The 21,515-nt window shown below is 41.5% G+C and overlaps 1 protein-coding gene across 2 annotated transcripts; it reads right to left on the reverse strand.

Annotated features, from left to right (window-relative positions):
- Nucleotides 1-2,627: 2,627 nt before the first annotated feature.
- On the reverse strand, nt 2,628-21,226 carry LOC128767662 (centrosome and spindle pole-associated protein 1-like). 2 transcript variants are annotated; one of them, XM_053879862.1, is made up of 30 exons: nt 21,146-21,226; nt 20,399-20,499; nt 17,679-17,751; nt 17,470-17,567; nt 14,164-14,441; nt 13,992-14,089; nt 13,704-13,800; nt 13,519-13,576; nt 12,759-13,036; nt 12,591-12,688; nt 12,425-12,518; nt 12,203-12,314; nt 10,625-10,663; nt 10,204-10,351; nt 9,993-10,109; nt 9,375-9,487; nt 8,838-8,987; nt 8,445-8,615; nt 8,231-8,344; nt 8,057-8,123; nt 6,858-6,981; nt 6,618-6,757; nt 5,831-5,953; nt 5,631-5,668; nt 5,499-5,559; nt 4,768-4,877; nt 4,633-4,699; nt 4,392-4,558; nt 3,426-3,498; nt 2,628-2,973 (listed from the first exon to the last, which is right to left on the reverse strand). In XM_053879862.1, the coding sequence occupies exons 2-29, from the start codon at nt 20,495-20,497 to the stop codon at nt 3,463-3,465; spliced, it is 3,168 nt and encodes a 1,055-aa protein (XP_053735837.1). In that variant the 5' UTR covers nt 20,498-20,499; nt 21,146-21,226; the 3' UTR covers nt 2,628-2,973; nt 3,426-3,462. The 2 variants fall into 2 exon arrangements, with proteins under 2 accessions (XP_053735837.1, XP_053735838.1); XM_053879863.1 differs by lacking the exon at nt 10,625-10,663 and having other exon boundaries at nt 2,629-2,973.
- Nucleotides 21,227-21,515: the final 289 nt, after the last annotated feature.

Below are 21,515 nucleotides of genomic sequence, written 5' to 3' on the forward strand. Positions count from 1 at the left end.
ATATCCATTTCTGTTTATTGGAAGCAGAAGGAAAGCTTTTATTGAATTTATTTATGAACTTGGGGCCCCTCAGGCAGCAATTTCTAGAGTGCAGATTTGATTCATTCCTGGTGGCATGTGACCATTTCATGTCTGTGATTGGCCGAGCTCATGTGCTGAAGGGGCACTTTTCCAGTGTCCCACAAGGAGTATATAATGAAGAGGACGGTGTTTCCTCCAAATTAAAATTATTTTATTGGTGATACGTTGTAGAGCACAGTGAACACAGTCATGAGTCACCAAGACATTATGAATAAAATCTTCCTTTCAATGGAAAATAATTAAATTCACCATATTAACAGAGGTACAATGAGGTGTGGGTCTGTGCTCCAGCGCCCCCTACTGACCAGCCGCCACTGTTGATTTCATCATACATCAATCATGCGACCTTTCCCATGTTATTACACTGTATCCTTCAGGTAATAACTTCAGATGAACTCACTGATATTATCCTCCATTTGTTTCCTTTTCTCAGCCAATCTTGTCTCGTCCCTATCCATTATAGCAAACTCTGCCCAACTTGATAAACCCTTGTCTTCACATTATTGGGTAGGATATTATTTTTGAGCCTCTTGTAGAACATCCATCCATGATGTTGCAACTTCAGAAAGTGAGACTGACTATACCACTAAACAATAGTAACCTAGTGGATTTATTCCTTTTAATTTGTTGGTTTTTTTTCCTCTTACTACACACGAAAGAGAGGTAGTGCCTTAAAGGTGAAATCTTCAACATGTCTTGGTCATATTTAGTGTTCCCCGGAGTGCAGGCGTTTAGTCAGAATTATTCCCTGAAACATACCTCTGTCTTCACGACATGATTCACCCTCCCTCTTCCTCTCCGCTTCTCTGAAGTGTCTCGGCCGTGGACGGTGACCCTGCCGGGGCTTTGCTGCAGTTGAGCTCTGAGCACGTCTGGGATTTTACATGATCTCTCCACTTTGTTCCTTTAGCAAGGTGAGGCTCTGTTTAGTGCGAGGGAAAATGGAGCTTTTAAGTGGCTTGTTGGAGACGTAACAGTGTGATGGTGCATGTCGGTCACAGCTGCTGTGGGCGCCCAGGCTACCCGCCTGCTGCAGTTCTGTCTCGTCCACTTCCCAGCGGCGGATCTGGCTGGTGTTTCAGTCCATCATGGGACGGTTAAACACCATCGACTCTTGATGAGGTTGCAGGGGGCTGGAGCTCATCCTAGCTACTTGGGGCAAGAGGCAGGGGCCATCAAGCCAGATCCACTGCAGAGCACACAAACACTACAGTCAGGGATGAACCTTAATTCATTTAGTTTAGCTTTTCATCCGGGCCCAGGATCTGATCAATGATGTGGACGTGACAAGATACGTCTGCTGCGTCAGTGTGAACCTGTCTGAAACAGGACTACGAATAAAGTTTGACTGGTCGGGTGTATTTTGGTGTATTCCAAAAACAGCGCCCGGTCGGTTGCATTCCATCCAGACACATGGCCTTTTACAGCTTCCAGTGTTGACCTCTTTGTCTTTGGCCGGCAATTCAATTTTGGAATCCCACCGGGGAGAATCCATAAATGAGAAAAAGAAAAAAAATCTTACTCGCTCAAATATTAGTTGTCTGGACAGAGGGAGGAAAAATAACCTGTTTATCATCGTCTGCTGTGCAACATGATCGAAGCAAACTATCTTTTCTGACAAAAATCCATAGCTCTGCAGGAAACACTCTTCAGCCAATGGCTGGACAGCAACACTGCTGGCTGCCCTCTCCCAAACTTGCACACGCACACGCACACACACACTTTGGTTTCCTTTGGGATTGCAGCTGACAAATGACAGTGTGACTTGTCTTCCAGTCCCGAGACATCTAGTGTGTGCGTGTGCGTGTGTGCGTGTGTGTGTAGATAAATCCCATTGATCACAAACGTAGTTTGTTGCTTTCCAGTTGGAATGGCAAGATTGGTGGTATAGTGGAAATTAGAAAGCAAAATAGCAAATCAAAAGTAAGTTTTCACAAGTTTTGGAGTGAACAATGTTCCCTGTCTCAATCTGAATACATTTGAATATATTCAGGAGGTTCGCCTGTCTGCCGTGTGCGTCCTAAAATAATCCAACGTTCATGTTCAGAGATGTACTGTTCAGCATAGGAGTGCGCTACACCACTGCCACCCAGCGGCGATAAGGCGCCATTACAATCCTGAATATGAAAAAAAAAGTTATGTGACTATATATGAAAATGTTTTTGGATGCTGTTAACTTTAGCGGAGTGTTTCATCAAACACGCGCTCACCGGTATCATAGCAATGTTAATATCATGCATGACAGAGTGATCTCCACAAATAGGCCTCTCCAGCTGCAGCAGCTTCCGTCCAGCCGATTAGCATAAGTGAGCGATGGCGTTCATTAGCCTTATCTGGGATTCATAAGCCGAAGAGAAGTGAAAGGAAACCGCCCCTCCGCCTCACCTCAGTGGAGCAGACTCTCGAAGCTGAGGAACAAGAACAGTTGTTGCCATCATGTAATTGATGGCCCAACCTCTTCTGAGGCTGCTACAAGTACTAACTACTGTGCAAGTGCTGCTTCAATTTATATTTATTTAACAAAGAGAATGATGGTGGCACTGACACTGGCGCAGCCGGTTTTTCCTGAAACCGCACTGTTAAATGTGCTCCGGAGCTCCTGCAGCCTCACAGAACAAGGCTGATGGGAAGTCAAAAGAGCATAAAATGAGTTGAGGCTGGATAACTGGTTCCAACCAGGCGAAGCAGCTCGGCCTGGCGTGGTTTTGGATCAAGTTTCGTCCTGAATCTGTCGCAATGCTGAGTGGGTGTGCATTGACACTGGGCGTTAACTTGAGTAATAGCAGGAGCAGAGTTTAGATGGCTTCCATCCTCCCTCCTGTCCACTGCTGGAGAAGGTCATCGCTCATCCGGACAGAGGCAGAGCGAGGCGAGTGACGGCGGTCATCCGGCCTGGGTGGAGGGAGTAAACAAGCTCAGAGGGGAGGTAACTGGGGCATATCACACTAGAGGGACAATGAAGAGCGACAACATCAACACGCGCTGAACCCCTGCTGTCACGCTCTCATCTTCTGCATCAAAACTTGACCCGGTTTTCAAAGACGAACAGCTCCATAGCGACACTGGCTGGCATTTGTCGCGACACAAACCTGGGCTTGAGAGGTTCACTATGAAGTACGTCGCATGCGTTTTCCGAAACAGGAAATTATGGGGTCATGCATTTCACATGGCAAAACAGGACGACATTTTCCCAAACTGACCAATCCAGAATACAAATATCACGAAAGGCTTCACACTTTGACTGTTGCAGTGTGGTAAAGATTGTGTTTTGCGTGTGGCCCAATGTGCTTTTTACTAAAACCAATGGCCAAGGCCCTTTTGACCGCTTTGATGTGTCTACTGACCTTCTTTACTCCACCTGCCTTACAAAGACAATCCTCTTCAATTTAGTTTATTCCTTAAAGAGGGACGTGGGAGCTGCAGAATCCATCAAAAACAGACCATTCAGTTATACACTCACATCTACAGGTAAGACATTTCACTCAGTTATTATGCATACATGACTGACTATAGGAGGAAACCCAGAGTGCCCAAATCCAGATGAAGCTCATGAAGCCGCATCTTTATTTCAGAGCTCAGGAGGTGGTTTGAAAATGACTCCATCACAGACCAGCGGTGATGGGTAGTTGGGGTATCATGAAGCAGTATTGCGGGGTTGATGAAACAGTGTCCTAATTTTCAGAGGCCACTAGATGGTGCTCTCAGTTTAGAAACGATGCGAGGTTTCACTGAATTAGTAGTTCAAGTCCAAATATTTTGGTGGCCTCTGAAAATCAGGACACTGTTTCATGAAACCTCATTTACCCTTCAATACTGTCATTGAACCTCATCTACTCATCACTACAGACCAGAGTGCCAACTGAAACTGCAGGCTGTGTTTCATGAAGCTTCATCAGTCCAATATTAGCACGTCAGAGTATAGTGGTACTCTCCGCAGCACCGCATTCCCCCCACACTCAGGTTTATGCATCTTGCACCTCAAAATTAAACACACATTAAAAATATTTCCATATTTTAAAAGACAGTTAACGGGCACCATAGGGCCAAGTGGGTAGTCCATCCCGTACAGTAAACCCAGATGGAAATGTCAGTAAATATTTTGCAGCTTGGTGGTTGAACAGAATAATTATAAAAAAAGACAAACATTTCATGGGATAAAAAAAGTTTTACTTCAAACATAATTTAGTCAATAAAATTACTTGTTAAAATTCTGTACAGTGTATGACAATCATTATGTAAACAGAGAGAATTGAAAACATTCTGCAGCTCCGCACATGGTCAGAAGGCACCTGAGCTCACTATGTGGTCACCTGCTGCCTCCTCAGCTGTCTGTCTAAACACTTGATGGACTCGGAGGTTCCTGGTCTCAGCCAGGCGTCCGTGGAGGCGGACTCAACAGAGCTCCTGTGGTTCGACATGAAAGGGGAGAACTGAGGAGACGAACTGTCGTCGTCGTCGTCTGAGAAATCCAGAGCTGCTGGAGGACAGAAAAAGGAAATGGTCATCAGAGAGTTCAAATTCGTACCTTGATTATGTGGCTCAATACTGCACCTGCTTCCTGCTGGGATTTACAGTTGGTGTGATCTGGGGAGTCATCGTCATGCTGTCCAGCTCCATCCTGAAACAAGCACAAGCGTTCCCCAGTTCACTTTGCTATGGGCACCATCCTGAGGGTCAGTGGACTACCTGGAAGGCCTGCGCCTGCTTGTTCAATCTCCTCCTTTCCCTGGCCGACAGCTGACAGTGCCTCTTCAACTCTGGCACGGGCAGCACTGGGAACGCATTACCTAAAGGGTCTTGAAGAATCAGTTCCACCTCGCATTAGTTTGGACGGACAGAACAACTAAGATGAACTAACTTAAATGAAAAACAAAGAACCACAGCGGACACAAAGTCTGATTCGAACCCGATTTTTCATCACATATTAGTGTGAAGTACTTAATCGATCTAACAGCTCTTTGTTCCAACAGTTTAATAAAATCTTGATGCTTTATTCCCTGGGTGGGCAGCCACAGTAAAGCAAATATGGCATATAGCACCACCAGCTGGAAAGAAATTGGAAGTGCAGGACTTAAAATGTGCTCAAGATTGTCATCTTGTTGTAGACATTTGCATACATAGCATAATGAGGCTGCGTGAATACAGTGGTGCATGTGTCTACAGCAGAAGTGGTATCACCAGTCACAGCACTACTTATAATCCAGAAAATATGGACAATGTGTTATCGTTGGTAGGTAGGTAATACTTGATAAAGTAGACCATGTTCTTGGTGGTGGTTCTTGCAAGAAGACACAATCTGGCCTTTTGCTTTATGTTTTTTATGTAGAGGATTGAAGAGCATTTTATCAAAACAAAACAGTGAGCAGACACACAAGGCAGCCGCTCACAGTTCAGTTTAAAACTGGATCAGCTCTTACCGATAAAGGCACTGTCTGACTCCAGCAAGGAGCCTTCGGCAGGTGCGCCCGCCGCACTCCTCTGCAGACACATGAGAGTTCCTCCAGTAACCAGAAGGCTTTATCATCCACAGGATCAGGAATAATACTCACCTGGTAATTTATGTGGAGAGGGGAGAGGTCGAGATAATCTGCAAGAGAAAAGCACCTTCATTTGTTTCCTTAATGGTATTGTGAAGAGTGTAGTATTGGTGGAGTTTTTGGAAATAATAGCTGCAACTATTCTCATGGTACAAAGGCTTCTCTATAGGTCAGGACCAAACCACAAATGAAAAACAGCCTTCAGCTCTCACCATCCTGAACAGTTGATCTCTGGCTGCTGGGCTGATGATAAAGGTCTCTGTAATCTCGCCTCCTTGGACTGGCCATGCCCAGGTTATCCAGCCCAGGAGCATCACTGGAGCCATACCTGGAGTCTGGGAATACCAACATGGAACACACGTCATTGTTGGAGTCACGGCTGTAGCAGCAATAGATGGTTTCAATATTCCATCAATTATCCTTTCTATCAATCGACCTTAACATAGAGACAGTGACTGACAGAACAGGAATTGCATCTGGTCACCTCTGCATTCTCACGCCAAACTTGAACTGTGAGTAGCTTTTTCATAGTCAGTGATATTATACAACAATATTTCAGCAAAGCAAATATGCTTATGCACAACCTATTTCATTTGAACACATTCAAAGCATTCCCAGAAAGTAAAAGCAGCAGTAATAATAAAACACGTATATGGAAGAAATACGAGCGCTGCCAGGGTGCAGAGCAGCAGTGGCCTCTTTTATAACATGGAACAAAGTGGTGCTGATTCAGCACAAAGTTATGAACATTTACACCTACAGCTGATGACCAGTTCCCACTATGTATTGAGGGTGGACACGTTACTTATGTGACATGCATTGACCCTAGTGCTGACAGTAATTTACAATACAACAATACAACAGTAATATTGTCTGTTTTGTCTCCTCTCTATAAAGTGCTGACGTTGTAGAAGGATCCACATCAGTCTTTGTTGACCAGGTACAAACATCTGGATAGTTTCAGTGTGGAAAAGTCTGACAAACCATGGTTCTACATACCCGGATAGTTGAGCTGAAGAGAGTCATGAATTCGAGAGAGATTTCTGGGCTCCAAGTTTCTGGAATTGGGCCTCCGAACAGGAGCCTGGCGCCTCAATCGGGCCAAATCAAAGACATCTAGAAGTGGTCGCCCATGATGCCTGTAACATCATTGTTGAGCAAGAAAGAACTGAATCAGCACCAGGAATCAAACAAAAACGTCAGTCATGTCAAATCATAGTTAGCAAACCAATGTGTAACCTGTGACTTTGAGAGTTGAAATCCTCCAAGTCTTCTTGCTGTATCTGCTTCTGAAGTCGCTTCTGTTCATTAAAAAGCTGGCGCCGCAGCACTGACAGTTCACTCAGCACATCACGCTGCTCCCCTTCAGTGCAGAGCAGAATAAACAAATGACTACTGGATGATCTGCATCTTTCACACATAATGCTGTTTGAAGTTTGAGAAACACTTCACTTGAAAAGGTCTCATTTACAATGCATTATGAGTACATTCATAAGGCATCATGATGCATTTATAGGACTATATAGAACATGTTATGAGTGTTCACAGTCATTCATGGTGATTTATGAAGCATTATAAGTAGGGGCAGGATTTGATTACAGGGCCCTCCCTTAGGAGTGGAAGTGCAAGATGGCCATCCTATCACTGTCTTACTACCACTGGCTGATGGTGATCGGTCCGGCTGTGTTCTACAACTGGACCATGCTGGTGGTCAGGTGATTGCTTCAACAACACCACACTACAAAAGCCAAGGCAAGTTTATACAAAAACAAAATATTGTTTATTTTGCATCAGTTTGACAATAGCACAATAAATCACGATGGTGGCTATATTCAAGTTTTTATATCACCTTATTTGAACTTAAATTCTTTTAATGTCTTGAAAATATTTGTATAAGAATTTCCATTTTGTAAAAATTTCATGTCCATTCAGTGTAGTGTAAACCCCAAAAATATCCCTGAACAAAAGCAAACAGTTTGCTTTTGTTTGCTTTTGTTCAGGGATTCCTCCATGTTTGTTGCTGTTGTCGTTATCATCCTAGCTGTGACGTGTCTTGTGCTTGGAACTTGTGCAAAGGTTCCATATTGTCTGGAGAGCAAACTGTTAACAAATTAAATTAAATTACATTAAATTAAATTATTTTTGTTGTAATTAATTAATCATAATAATGTTGTAATTAACTTGTTGAAGTCCCACCACTAATTATAAGTTGTGGACTTTATTAGTCCCACAGCAGGGAAATTGCTGTCATGCATGAATATGAACGGCCACAATATCTGCAAATGCATTATAACATCTTATGATAGTGCTAATAATGCGTTCTAGATGAGACCTTAATATAGTGTAACCGGCGTTTTGGAAATTATCCAATGTGGTAGTTTTTCACTGATTTGGAACAAAATCGTGGGAGACAGATGCATGAAGGTGTGAGAGCGTACCAGCAGCCCGTAACTTATTCCTACACGCAGGAACAGGTGGAGACTGGAGACCAGACAAAGATCGCTCCTGAAACAATGGGGAGAGGCAGGTGCACCATTAGTCTTCCTGTACACAAGTATGCTGCACTGTGCTCGCTGACAGGGCAGACAGACAACGATGTTTGTGTGACTCACGGAGAGAGGGGCTGTAGAGTGACGACTCTGCACACTGGGGGGTCTGGATGCAGACTGGTGGTGACAGCGTTTTTTCTGCAGGGTTGGAATCGGGGGAGAAGGTTGCCTGCAGACCTGAAAAAGTTTACGATTGGAGGAGGGTGTTCAACAAGTTGAAGGACACATAGGATGCTGTAAGGAAACATGGTACCACAATGGAGGTGAATGAGCTCACCTCTTGCACTTGTCTCGCTTTCTCATACTGCCTCCTGAGTTCTGCTTTTTCCCTCTCTTCTGCCTCCTTCCTCCTCTCCACTGCCTCCCTCCTCTCAGCCTCCTTCTTCCTCTCGGCCTCTCTCTTGTGCTGTTCAGCCATTTGAATCAACTCTTCATTCTTTGCTTTTTGCTATCAAAAGAAACACACATCATAGAAAATATAGAAAAACATTGAGTGCAATCAGAAAACACATAGTGTACACTATGTTCCTGTGTAGTAAACAAGGGAGCATCAAAGTCATTTCCCAGGCTTTAAAAGTAAAAGACCCAAACGTTAAATATTTTTTAATTGAAAACACATTTACTTATGCGTTGCCATAAGATTAAAATGTGAGACAGTATGGCTCCTTACCTCCATTTCTTTTTGTTTCTTTTTTTCCTGTTCTTCCTCAAACTCTCGTTGAATTCTTGCCCGCTGTTCCATCAGTCTCTTCTCCTCTTTCTCCTCCTCAAGTCGGATCTGTTCCCGCTCCTCCGCCTTTTTACGCATTTTCTCTTCAATCTGCAAACATGAAACAAATTTATTAAGGTTCCAGTTGCCACCACAAATTGCGGGTGACTTTACTCAAGATTGTGTTGCAAAAGAAAACAGTGTAGAATACTAGCCACCTGTTTAACTTAACGCTGCAAGTAAAACAACGCTGAATAAAAAGCCAGAGGACAGAAGAAGGCCAAAATAGACTTTGGCCGCCCCCAGAGCCAATGAATTCCTCCACTACTTCCAAACATTCTTTATTCATGCCAATATATTACATAGTCAGAAAATATTTGAAAAATACACACTTTTCACCAAACCTCTTTCCTTGTCTGTGTTTGCTATTGATTGGTCGCCACATATGTTCTAAGCTGCACTTGCTTTCATTTGATAATCAAGAGTATGAAGATGCACCTGTTGTTTCAGTTCAGCTTTATACTTGTCCTGCTCCTGAAGCTGCTGCTGGGTTGGTTTGCTGGAAAACACATTGCCTCGTGCAAACTGGGGGGTTTGAACGTGAGTAAAACCTAGAAAAGAAAACAGCAAGACTATAGGACGAGCGCAAACTGCTGGAGTTTCTCTGCATAAATATGAGCTCACTGCCAGCACAGCACTATTAATCCAGACATATAAAATATTAGCCATTTTTGGTTGATGTGTATATTAAACTTTTGTTTGGAGTCAGAGATGAGGTAAAAGGATAAATGCAACACTATACAAACAAGTAAACTGTGTTTATTAAGATAATGGATCAAACTCCAATTTGAAGTCCTTTCCGTCAGCCCTCTCCTGTCAACATTTTGTGTCCAAGACATAACCAACTGCTCACACACTTCCGCATTATTCAAGCTTGGGGTGACAATCTCATCTCCCACTGTTATTCAGATGAGCGTTTTCAGATCATTTACTTTATTCAAAGTGATTTTTGCAAACCGGGTGCACCCATCAGTGGGTGCAGCCAGTATCCGGGATTCAGAATTTATGGTACCTAAAATGTGTTTTAAATTAAAATGGTATAAACCGCTGCAGTACCAGAAACCCTCTCTTTTGGTTCAAAGCGCTCAGGTGCGTAGGTCGGCGGTGCTACTCTCCTCTGCTCGGGGTTGATGTAGGCCTCCTCATTCTGCTTGTGCATCTGCTTGAGATCAGCTTGGGAACAAGAATATTCATGACTTTTTGTAGCCCTGAATCACAACATCAGCATAAAAAATGCACTTCAAACAAGAGGGAATATTTCATTTACTAATGAGATTTCCAGTGCTGTCTCTGAGTGGAGCTCCTCCACCACCTCGACCCCATGGCTGATGGTTCTTCATGTCGGCCTCCAGCCGAGCCTCATAACGCTCCTTAGCCTCCCTCTCCAGGCGCTTCCGTTCCTGTTGTTCTTGAATCTGGAAGACATTTTGTTTGCACATCACACACATTAAAGATAGCTGCTTTGTAACCATTTATACTGCTCTTCTGTGGCCAGATTACCAAGTCTACACTACCAACAGCTCACCAATAGCCAAGGCAGGTCCGATATACACACACAAAGGGGGAATGAATAATTGGGACACAACAAGACAAGGAACAAAACACTCCCACAGACTGATCAAATATTGAATTCAATGGGGTCAATAGGCATTGTTTTATATTTTAGGCTCTGTCTTCTGCCATTTTACCTGGTGCAAAAACTTCATGTCATCCCTCCTGGAAGCTTTCTGTCAACACATCAAAGACTTTGAATCCAATACAGCTTCAAAAGTTGAAGTTATTGAGTTTTTAAGTGTAAAAAAAAAGCCTTATTTCTTGAGGTTATCTGGAAAAGACACCAACAAACTCTCACCCAAGTGGTTTCTAGTTTTATCCACTTCAGGTTTCCAGTGTTTGTGGCAAGTGCTTTCCTCCTAACATTGGCATTGAAAAAAAGAATATTGGCTGAAAAAATAAATATAGAAATATATTATTATTTTAATATCATTCTAGTTCTCTACCTCAACACAAAAATGTTTCAGCCAATATTTAGTTTTTTTTCTATTTCTACATTCTTTCGGGCGTTTTTGTTGTCAATGCCAATTTTCGTCTTCTGTGTTCTCAAGGTGGCACGGTTTTAGCGTGCAGAGCGTGCAGGGCGGGGAGGAGAGTGGGAAGGGGCGGGGTTTGCACTGTGTCTGCATGTTATTTGCATATTAGTATAATGTTAGTTTTTGGCAGTGTTTGGTGAAGCTCATGCGCCACATCGAACATGTAGAATTCATCTTCAAAACCTCAAGTAAGTCATTTTTCCTTCCGTTGATTCTCATGTATGCAACACTGCAGTGTTAGAGATACGGTTTTGGAGGACACAGTTTGAAGTGGAATTCAACATCTTCAACATGGCGCATGTACGGAACACCACACATGACATGGTAAAAATATAAATTTAAGAACAAAATACTAAAGCATGCCAACGAAATGTGTAAAATACGCACACTGACCTGTGATCTGAATGTAAAACTGTGGAACAGTCAATGGCCTTGTTATTTAGTTTGAACTTTTTTTTTTTTTTTTTTTTTGCAATGTCAGGTCTGGGGCTCCGTATGCATGAGCTTCAGTAACAGAACAGTGAGCGTTGCCAATATGCAAATGACATGCAGACAGCGCAAACTCCGCCCCCACCTCCTCCCTCATCCCATCTGACCCCTCCCCGCCCTGCACACTATAACAGTGCCAGCTTGAAGAGAACTCAAAACACAAACATTGGCATTGAAAAAAACAATAATAATAATAATTGGCTGTAAAAAGAATAAAGGATTTGGAAAAACTGAACACTGGAAACATTTCTGTACTGAGGTAGAAAACTAGAATGGTATTAAAATTTTAAATAAGATTTTTTTTTTCAGATACTTTTTTTCTATTCTACATTGTATTTTTCAGCCAATATTTTTTTTCAATGCCAATGTTAGCTCTCCCTGGTTTAGCCCTCTACTTTCCCAACTTCGGATTCTATTTTTCCACAGTTGCCATTTTATTGTTATCTTCTGATGTTTGTATACAGTGGAATTTGCTAATTGTAGTATTGTTTAAATGATTTTGTTCAGTGTCTTCGAGGTTCCAAGGTTATCACTTTTATCTTCCTCTCATTTTTGTCAACATTTGGATTCAGTTCTAAACATGGGGGACTGGGGTTGGTCATAATGATCATAATAATAACAACTCCACTTGTAGCATTTTGCTAGTTGTTTCTCTTTGAACAAGCCCTCTCTCTGAGGCGAACATACCTGTAACTTTAGAGCGTCTCTGTAGCTAAAAATCCTCTCCTTGCTTGATGTGGCACCTTCAGCGGGCAGGGTTCTGACATGGTGGTCTGCCACAGAAGCCTCTTTGCTTTGTCTGACACAAATCACAGAACAGCAAGTTCAAAACATCTCTGAACAGATTATTTTCTTTATTGCAGCCTTAAACATTCCTATGAATCCAGAGTGAGAAAAGACAATATTTACTGTGTTGACTGTTCAGGGTAACAGCTCCTGTAGTTCTGACTTTGAGGGATGTGGTTAGTGATGGGGCAGGGTATAGGTCCCCCTGGTGGAATATCTAATCAACAGAAAGGCATAATATTATTTACCATCATTTCCAAGACCGAGAGTATAACAACAAACAACTTACAATAAACCATGTTTGGCTCAAGTATATTGCCGTAGTGGTGATTGGGCTCAGCATATAGACTTCTGTAGACATCATTGGTGGCTGAAGTATGAAGGACTCTGTAATAGCAAATGTATCCCACAGGTTTGTTAGCGGTAGTTGCGATAAATATAAGCACACAAGGTGTACCTGGGTGCGTCCATGCTTGTGGAGATAGGGATTGCTGCAAGACGGCCAGTGGGAGACAGGCCACCGGCAATTAGGCCAAGAGAGGAGCTGCACTCCAAAACAGGGGACTGGAAAGCCACGTGAGGTTGATCAGGAGGTGGAGTTTGCATGCCCCTGGCATCAGTTGCCCTGTTCTCTCCTGATTTTAGCAAATATGGCTCAGTCTCTGTTTGTGCAACAGATTCGGACACCTGAGGATTTTTTCTGCCGTGCAGTCCAAACTGTCTGATTCGGTCTGGCTGTTGCACACATACACAGGAAAGGAAACGGTTAATCATGGACAAGGTCATGAGAGAATTTTTTTTTTAAACAAATATCTAATCTAGGGATGTCCCGATAGCACTTTCACATTTCAAGTTTAGCCTGAGCAATCTATGGATATGTTGATATACAGATTCTCTAAGACGGCTGGTACTGCCTTCTGGTTATGTATACAGGTTCCCTTGTTTATCAGAAGAGCAACATTACGATAATGAAAGGAAACAGCAGCGCTGAGTTGACAGCTCTGTAACAACCTGCGATGCACTGAATTTGAGGAATATAGCAAGGGAACACTGTTGTAGGTATCAGGTGCAGTCACGAGTATTGGACGAGTATGAATATAACATAATAGGCCAGTATTGGTGCAAGTACCAATGCTAGTATCAATATGTGAAGCCTAATCTAATCCAGTGTAAATTTAAAAAGGTAGTTTGTCACTTGTACACAAAAGCAAATAAACCTTTTTCTCTGGATCATTCACTCCTGTTGCAGCAACTTTCAACTCCAGATCTTTTTCCCTGAGAAAAACAATGGGTTAAGCGCAAAGATTCATTAAAAACTCTGAAGGCGTTCAACTCTATTACAAATGAAGCATAAAACAGAGAGGTAAAAGCATTGTTAGGCCTAGAATAACAAAGGGTGCACCTTTTTTTGTTCCTCTCTTGTTCAGCTATTTGCTCCTGCAGCTCACGTCTGTAGCATTCTTTCCTCTTCTGCAACATCTCAAAAGTATCAGCCACACCTGGAAAGAAGACAGCACACATCTAAGTCCAGAACTGTATAACCATGACATTTTAAACATAGGGCAGAAGGGAAAATGTCCATTACTTCACTGACTACCATGGGCTTTTATTGGTTTTTAATATGATGCTGAAAAATACAATCTCAGAATACCAAAACATTAAAAAAAAAAAAACAAAGTGTTTCACAAACCAATAATAAGGCCCGTGGCAAACTCTTGTCTGACATCTTTCCGTTGGACTTCTGGTCTTCTTTCTTTTCTAAGTTCTAATGAAGTCCATCTGTTGTCCCTGAAATGTAAAATGAAATTACTTTCAACCTCAAATCTATAATAAATGCAAATCTACTACTTTCTCTCACCTACCTGTCATCACTGTTATTGTATGGTGTTCCATATCGGCTGGTCCCAACACCCACATTCCTTTGTCTACTTCTCTCTCCCCGCTCTTGAGCCTCCCTCATGATCTCTTCCTTTCCTGACTCCAAGTCTCTCTGCCTTTCCAACCTGTCATGGTGATGAAGTACTGATGACGGTTCTTCACTCTCCTCAGGCAAAACACGCACAGCCATATCCGTCAGAGTGGCTGCGTCCCTGTGCAAAGTTGGTCGTTGTCTATGTACCTGGTCTTCTGACGCAAGGGCCTGGTAAACAGAAGGAGGATGAAGTCTAACTTGAGCTATGAAAAGTCAATGAAAAGTCAACATACGGACTAATTCATGTAAAATACGGTTTTAAGTATGAACAGGTATTTTATTACATCTGAACCACTGATACTTTCACATCAAGATATTGCAACCTTTACAATATATTTTCTTGTAAGGGACAGCAGGTCAATATTAGACAAAACATTATTCACAAGGAAACACTGAATGATTTTTATGAGACTACGTTCCTTCAATCACGAATAGTTGAGTATTCTATATTGTTCTTGTTTATTATTTGTTCTCTCTCTGCAGCAGGTACATGAAGAGGCTACAATTTGGCAGGAGAGACACAATCCGCAAAGCATCTTCAAACAGCTGAAAAATACTGAAAATATAATGTCATTAAGCCTAAGGTATTTATTTCTATAATAATAAAACAGAGGTTGTGTGGTTCATGTCTTCACATAACCAGAGGTTGTGTGGTTGTAGTTGCATGAATCAGTGGTCCAAAATGTAGGTTTATAAGCCGCTGGTGTAGCGGTGCCGCCTTCGCTCTATAAAGGTCAGTGACATCTGTGTTTTGAACTAGTTTATAAAACGGGGTTCAGCCTCAAGACTGATTAATGACGAAAACATACTGGAATGTTCTGAACACACATCAGGCCACCAATGTAATTGAAATTGTCACATTGGACCAATGAAATTACAGGTGAACCACAGTGAGGGGTTGACTGGGACGTTCAGGTTCATTTCAAGCCACCAGATCCAACTGAGTTTACTGAGTGACGGCACCTCACATGCCAAGTTGTGACCAAAATGTTGAAAGAGGACCAAACCCCCCCCCCAAAAAAACATTATGTCTGGAGCCGCAAAAAATTAAAAGCCTCCTATAAGCCTTAAAATGAAGGCAACACAGGCTGTATGTATCTATATTAGCTACATTGACCTACTATCACAATGCCTAAGTTGGCAACAAACACATGATGAGCCTTCATGATGAAATGTTTATCTTCTGGGCAGTGCATCCTTTAGAGAATGACGCACCACCTGACAGCTCTGTTGAACGATGCCGCCTCAAGTTTAACTTCATTACAATATTAATGAACTAGCAGGACTTCGGAATATTCTCTATCAACTTCAACAAGCAATGCACCGAACCGACGGTGGTTCAGTGCTTTTGCAATTATCTTGTTCACCATCTTGATGACAAGGTTCATCACCGCCATACACTCTGATAGGAATGTTTGTGCACACAGCGCCTCTTGATGCAAGATGCAGTGGAATGCAACCAGATGTCGATCCTATGCTTTCTGTAGCAAAGTCACAAACCCCCTTTTTGATCCTCTCATTTTGCCAATCGCTTTGAGTTCGTGAGTTTTTCCTGATCCACCTCCTTTGTTTTCCAGTGTGTCTGTGCCCGTTCTCCGTGGTTCTCCTCCCCACAATCCTGTGGACTTACTGCGTGTCTTGGGCTCTAGTTCTCCTCCGTTGTTTTGCGCTCATGGACGCTGTTTTGGTTTCTGAACAGTTTGATTTTATTTTCCGGACTCTGTCTCCCTCTTGTGTTGAGATTTTGTACCGTCTTGTTTTTCCTGCCTCCTACTGCAATTCTGTTCTTTTTAAGTTTGCCTCCTTCTACCGTTGAAGCGTATTCAGTTAGTTTTCTTATTAAATTTGTTGGACTTGACCCTCAGACTCAGTCTCCTCCCTGCTGCACTTGGCTCTCCCGTCTCAAATCGTTACACTTTTTCCATTTTCAAACGCTCCCGGGACAGCCGCAGGTTGCCAACCCCCGACTTAGACTGAAGACATGATGAGAAGTGGAGCAAAGCTGTAATTCACAAGAGATGTAGTAACTATCTGACTATCTTCCCACTGTTCACCATTCTTTGATTGCAAGATTCTAAACTCCCAGGATGACAAAAATAGTGTCCATAAAGTCTCTTATCCACTTCCACTTGGAAAAAATAACAAAATCACATGAAAAGATAATTAACCAACAATATTTGATGGATATATCCTTTATTCTTCCCAAAGTTGAGAACTTCATCATCAAATTTAAAATGAATGTGTTCTACTTTTTTGTCTTTTGACACTTTCTGTCAGGGGTTGCCACAGCAAGTCAACCTCCTCCATCTTAAAAGGACCCCTCTAATCCCGTTTTTCATCGTGAGTAATCAAATCTCACACTCATAGGGCAGCATCACATCAAAAATCAAAGTCAAATATTGAATCATCCTCCATGTCCAGTCTCTCCTCTCCATATGTCAAATCTCAAACCATCATGCCTCCTCGAACTTTGTCTCCAAACCTTTCTGCATGAGCACCCTTTGATACGCTTGTTTTTAAAGTTGTAAAAGGTTAAGGTTTGTAATAACAGTTCCTATGATGGAAGGATAATAAATAAATAATACAATTAATAAATGAATTGATTAAGCAATATATTGCAATTCTACCTTCCCCCAATTCAGTATGGATTCAGCAGATCCCCTGAATCGCAGATAAATGCTGATCTCATTGTCTAAAATATTTTTCAAATCGTAGAGGTACTTAATGGATGCCCAAAACAATCTGCACATCCGTGTGCAAATAATGAATTTTCACAGATAATATATTATTTTAAGAATTTTACTTCAATAATTCAATGTTAGCGAAGCCACTATTTCAGCCACACTTGTGTTTGGATCCACATATACAAATATACAGATATACATTTCTTTTAAGGCCCACATGAGGTCTTGGAAACATGACCATGCAGTAGTCAAGTTGACAAGAAAAACGGGACAAAGACTTGTCACAGTTTCTTTTGCACATGAATTAGTAATTCAGTAAAACAAGTGCGCTGCAATGAAATAAAGATTCAAATGACTAATTTCAAAACTAATATATCAATAGCTAATAAATTAAATAAAGCCAAAAGTGGCATGAACACAAAAATGAACAATAACAATCGAGTCTCTGACATGACAGGACCACACCTACAAACACAATGAGACCCATATTAAGTAAGATGTTCCACTGTTACCTGAGCCATGTAGGATCTGTAGTCCATCCGGAGCTCATGCTGCAGTCTCTTCTTCTTACGCTCATACTCGACTCCAAACGGAAGCCCGACACTGCTCTCTAGTACATAGACACATCAATAAGTGATTTTGGCAGTGAGACGAAGTCTAACAACATGGAGCCAAAATTCTCAAAAAGAATCCAAATAAATTTGGAGAGGATGTGTCCTACCTTTCTTGTGTGACGTACAGTCCGGAGGTATGTTCTCTTTAACAGTCGATTCATAACTCCAGGGGGGTTTACCCTGTAAATGAAGTTCCAGAAAGTATTAAGTTGTAGTCAAAATTATTCATCACCCAAGGATTTTAGAACAGGCTGAATATTACTGGTTTGTTGCCCACATTTTAAATGAGATCCTCCTTTCACTGACTACTGCAGTTTAAAATAGTCCAACCTCTGAATAAACCAGGTGTGATCTCAAGTACGCCGCAAATATCTGAATTATTATCATGACGTTTAACGCATAATGTAGTGGGTCCAAAAAGAGCAGTGAAAGAAAAAATATACAATGGGGAAAATCAGCTTTTCATAGCAGCAAACATTAACAAACATTAACAATGAATATGTACATAAAGTAACAATATTAAAAAAAATCAGCCACGTGTTGCATAATTAACAACATACAACAAATTAATATGGACATTAGACAAATCAATTTAAATTATAAATGAACAAATATGGCAAAATAATAAGAACAATAAATAGTCTAAACAATATGAGGAAAATCAAACGAAATGGAACAAATGGAAAGAAAATAAATGTGTTTTCTGCTACCTGTATGTAGCAGAAAACGGAAGCCATCGCGACCAGAGTCCTGAGGAGGCAGGTGCACAACAACCCCTGATCGACTGCAAAAGGCTTACAGAAAGACTTGGTGACAGCAGTAACTGAGGTTTCAGTTTCCACAGAAAGGCTTAAACTTAACACTGCCTGGCTCCATGCCCAAGCTCAAAGATGTAGAACACTGCAGATCCAAAATAAGGTTTCTGCAACATATAAAGTAACATGGTGGTGCGCCATAGCTTAAATGAGCGCTGCCATGCCATCAGGAAAAAAAAACTCTTTTTAAAAATGAAATGTCACGCGATCAAAAACATTAAAACGAAGTAGAAACATCGGAACAAACTGATAAACAAAACACATCATGGACATAGAGATGAACATGACAGTTTTCGGTCGGTTATTATAATGATTGAAGTACATTGCTCGCAGAACTGAACTCCAGCGTTTCAGCCGGCCATATACGAGGACACCGTGTGAGGACACCTTGGATTGGAGGCAGACTTAAAAACTAGCCCTTTTTACTGAAACCAAGTCAGTAAATGAGTAAAGGCTTGAATCAAGACAACCAGACTGGTAATAGTCGAAATTCTTTGACTGTACCCGTACGGAAGCCTTGATTCAAATCTTTACTGAGTGATGACCTGGGCAGCTCAAGATAGATGACGGTTGCAGGTCCCTGGCATCCGGCTCCTAGAGACAAGGGATGTTCTGAAACTTTATGGCTGAATATATTGGGCTGAATAGTGGGAAAAAGGCAACATTTGAATAGTGGCATGTAACGCTATCAGACACCGTGCAGAGGTAGGCGAACAATTATTTCCACTTCTAGTCAAAAATGCAATGTAACAGAACATGTTTTTTTAAATGCCAAAATGCAGCACTGACGTGGCATGAACTCTGCTATATGGCTGACGAAAATTTTGCTAACCACTCCCCAAACAACCTGTCCACACAATCCCCCACTTTCAGCAGTCAGCTGGTGGAGATGTTCAACACAGCTGGTAATTATGTAACACATATTTCCTCTTTATTTGATCATTCTTTGTCGTCCATGGTGCATTTAGTATTTAGCGTGGCCTGTTCCGACCGTCATCATGGTGACGGATCAGTGCAAAGTCTGATCCAAAGTTTGCATACAGAATTGAGGTTTTTGGTTCTTTTAAAGTCTTGGAGAGTTTGCATGGAGTGTTCATGCAACTGTGGTCCCCAACCCCCAGGTCGGGGACCGGTACCGGACCGTGGATCAATTGGTATCGGTCCGCACAACAAATAACTAATTATTTCCGTTTTGTGTATGATCTAAGTCTGAGGGATCTTTAATTTTGAAAAAAAATATTTTATGACCAGATTCTCTCGGTTAAGCCTCGGTCTGTGATGAGTAGAGTGATGAGTAATGAGTAGGAAACAGTAGTTTTTTGCAAAGGGTAAAAGGTTCAGTGAAAAGACAGGGCCTACAACTTCCAAGAAGAAATTTTTAAACAGACGATACCAGGAGTCGTACTTGAAATGTGGATTTATCGGGGTCGTCTACCATCACTCCCAGGTGAAACCGTCTCGTTGCAGAGAAACAAGCTCAGGTCTTCCATTTGATTGTGTGGTGATGTGGTGAGTTAAAATTTTCATGCACTTTATATTCGGTATTGTGGTATATCTATATGCAATTTTGAAGGCATGTTTAAATGTTACCATAGCGACCACAGTCAGATAGTATTAGGGCACTGGTTGAGAGGAGGAGAGTTTGTGAGGCACACTAATATCCAGAGGCCTTATATGACGGGTCAAAGTGGCCACGTTCCAGGTGTCAAGTCTTCACCGGTCCGCAGTGACAAAAAGGTTGGGCACCACTGATCTACATCCTTCTCTTATTATACATTATCAGCCTATAGTGTAATGGAAAATTGAGTTATGTTTTTTATTTAATAATTATTATTTATTTGACAAAGATTTTTTTCAAAAAACAAATTCTGAAACATAAAAAAATAATCCAGCCAGCCCTGACATCAGCAAATCTGATCTTTAACACGGTGGAACATCGGATAGGAAAACAAAGTAGTAGTCATCTGACGAGATTGTATTCATGAGGCATATTGGTAATGAAAATAACCCACCCTAATTTCCATATACGGAGGGTCTTGTTCCAAGTGGGCTTTATCTTCAGCCACTCTTGCTTTCCTCTCTCTTAGAAAGGTCTCAAACTCCTCGTCCATTTCTGAAAATTCAATAAAAAATTTATATATATATATATATATATATATATATATATATATATATATATATATATATATATTTATATATATATATATATATATATATATATATATATATAAAACACATCCGATAATTAGGAATTAATCTCGTACACAAATTCCTTCAGCCCTTCAACCACTATTGCGAGACCGGGACACAATAAACTGGGGTATTGTGCTTCATTGAATCGCTAAAGCAGTAGTCTATTTCTTTTCATCCATTTGTTCAATGACTTATAATATGTTCTAACAATTGCAGCAGTGGGCAGCGGTCAATAAACGCGTTAGCGTGACTGCCTCTTTAAATTCGGTTGTCAAGCAACCACTATGAACACGACAACGTCACGTTCCAACTGCGAGCATTAACCTAATTCACTTCGACACAATGAATGAAATAAAACTTGTCCGAAAAACAGTAAACGGCGGGAAAAACCAAAACAACAGTTTGTATTTGCTTCCGTTAGCTGGTTGGTTAGCTTTACTAGAGGCAAATCTTAGGAGAGAGAAAAAGAAACGACAAAAAACTTGGGAGGTTAACTCGTGCCATTCCCTCGGAATGTACACTTCTGTCTAGACAGAATGTGTGGCAAATATAAATAAAACACAGACCTGGAGGAGTGCAACAGTTTCTTAGATTTCGAGCGTTAGCGGCGCCTCTCCTCGCCAGCGAGCCAAATGAAGCCTCCACAGCTAAAGAGTTCCGCTTTTGAGTGTCACAATAATAGCTCGTCCAGTTCTTTAATTAGCTATTTCGGACAAATAACTGAATAGTCAAACATACCAGTGGGTTGATGCTGCAACTCGATCGTGTCGCAATCAAACACTACCGACAGAGTCTACTTAATGATATTGTGAAGATTTGTATTTAATCGCTTGTTTTATTTTGATAGGTAGATTTAAGCTGCCTGTGTTTTGTCTCCATGTGACCTACCTCAGCACATCTCAGCTGTTTGTCTCACTCTGTCACTTGTGTTCCCGG

The sequence above is a fragment of the Synchiropus splendidus genome, chromosome 11 (genome assembly GCF_027744825.2).
Source record: "Synchiropus splendidus isolate RoL2022-P1 chromosome 11, RoL_Sspl_1.0, whole genome shotgun sequence".
NCBI lineage: Eukaryota > Metazoa > Chordata > Actinopteri > Syngnathiformes > Callionymidae > Synchiropus > Synchiropus splendidus.

Coding starts and splice junctions, on each gene's coding strand:
- LOC128767662 (XM_053879862.1), bottom strand. CDS start 20,497: ATGGACGAGGAGTTTGAGACCTTTCTAAGAGAGAGGAAAGCAAGAGTG. Junction 10,110..10,203: donor CAGCACTGGAAATCTCATTA/GTAAATGAAATA, acceptor CTTGTTCCCAAG/CTGATCTCAAGCAGATGCAC. Junction 5,560..5,630: donor CTCTCCACATAAATTACCAG/GTGAGTATTATT, acceptor ATGTGTCTGCAG/AGGAGTGCGGCGGGCGCACC.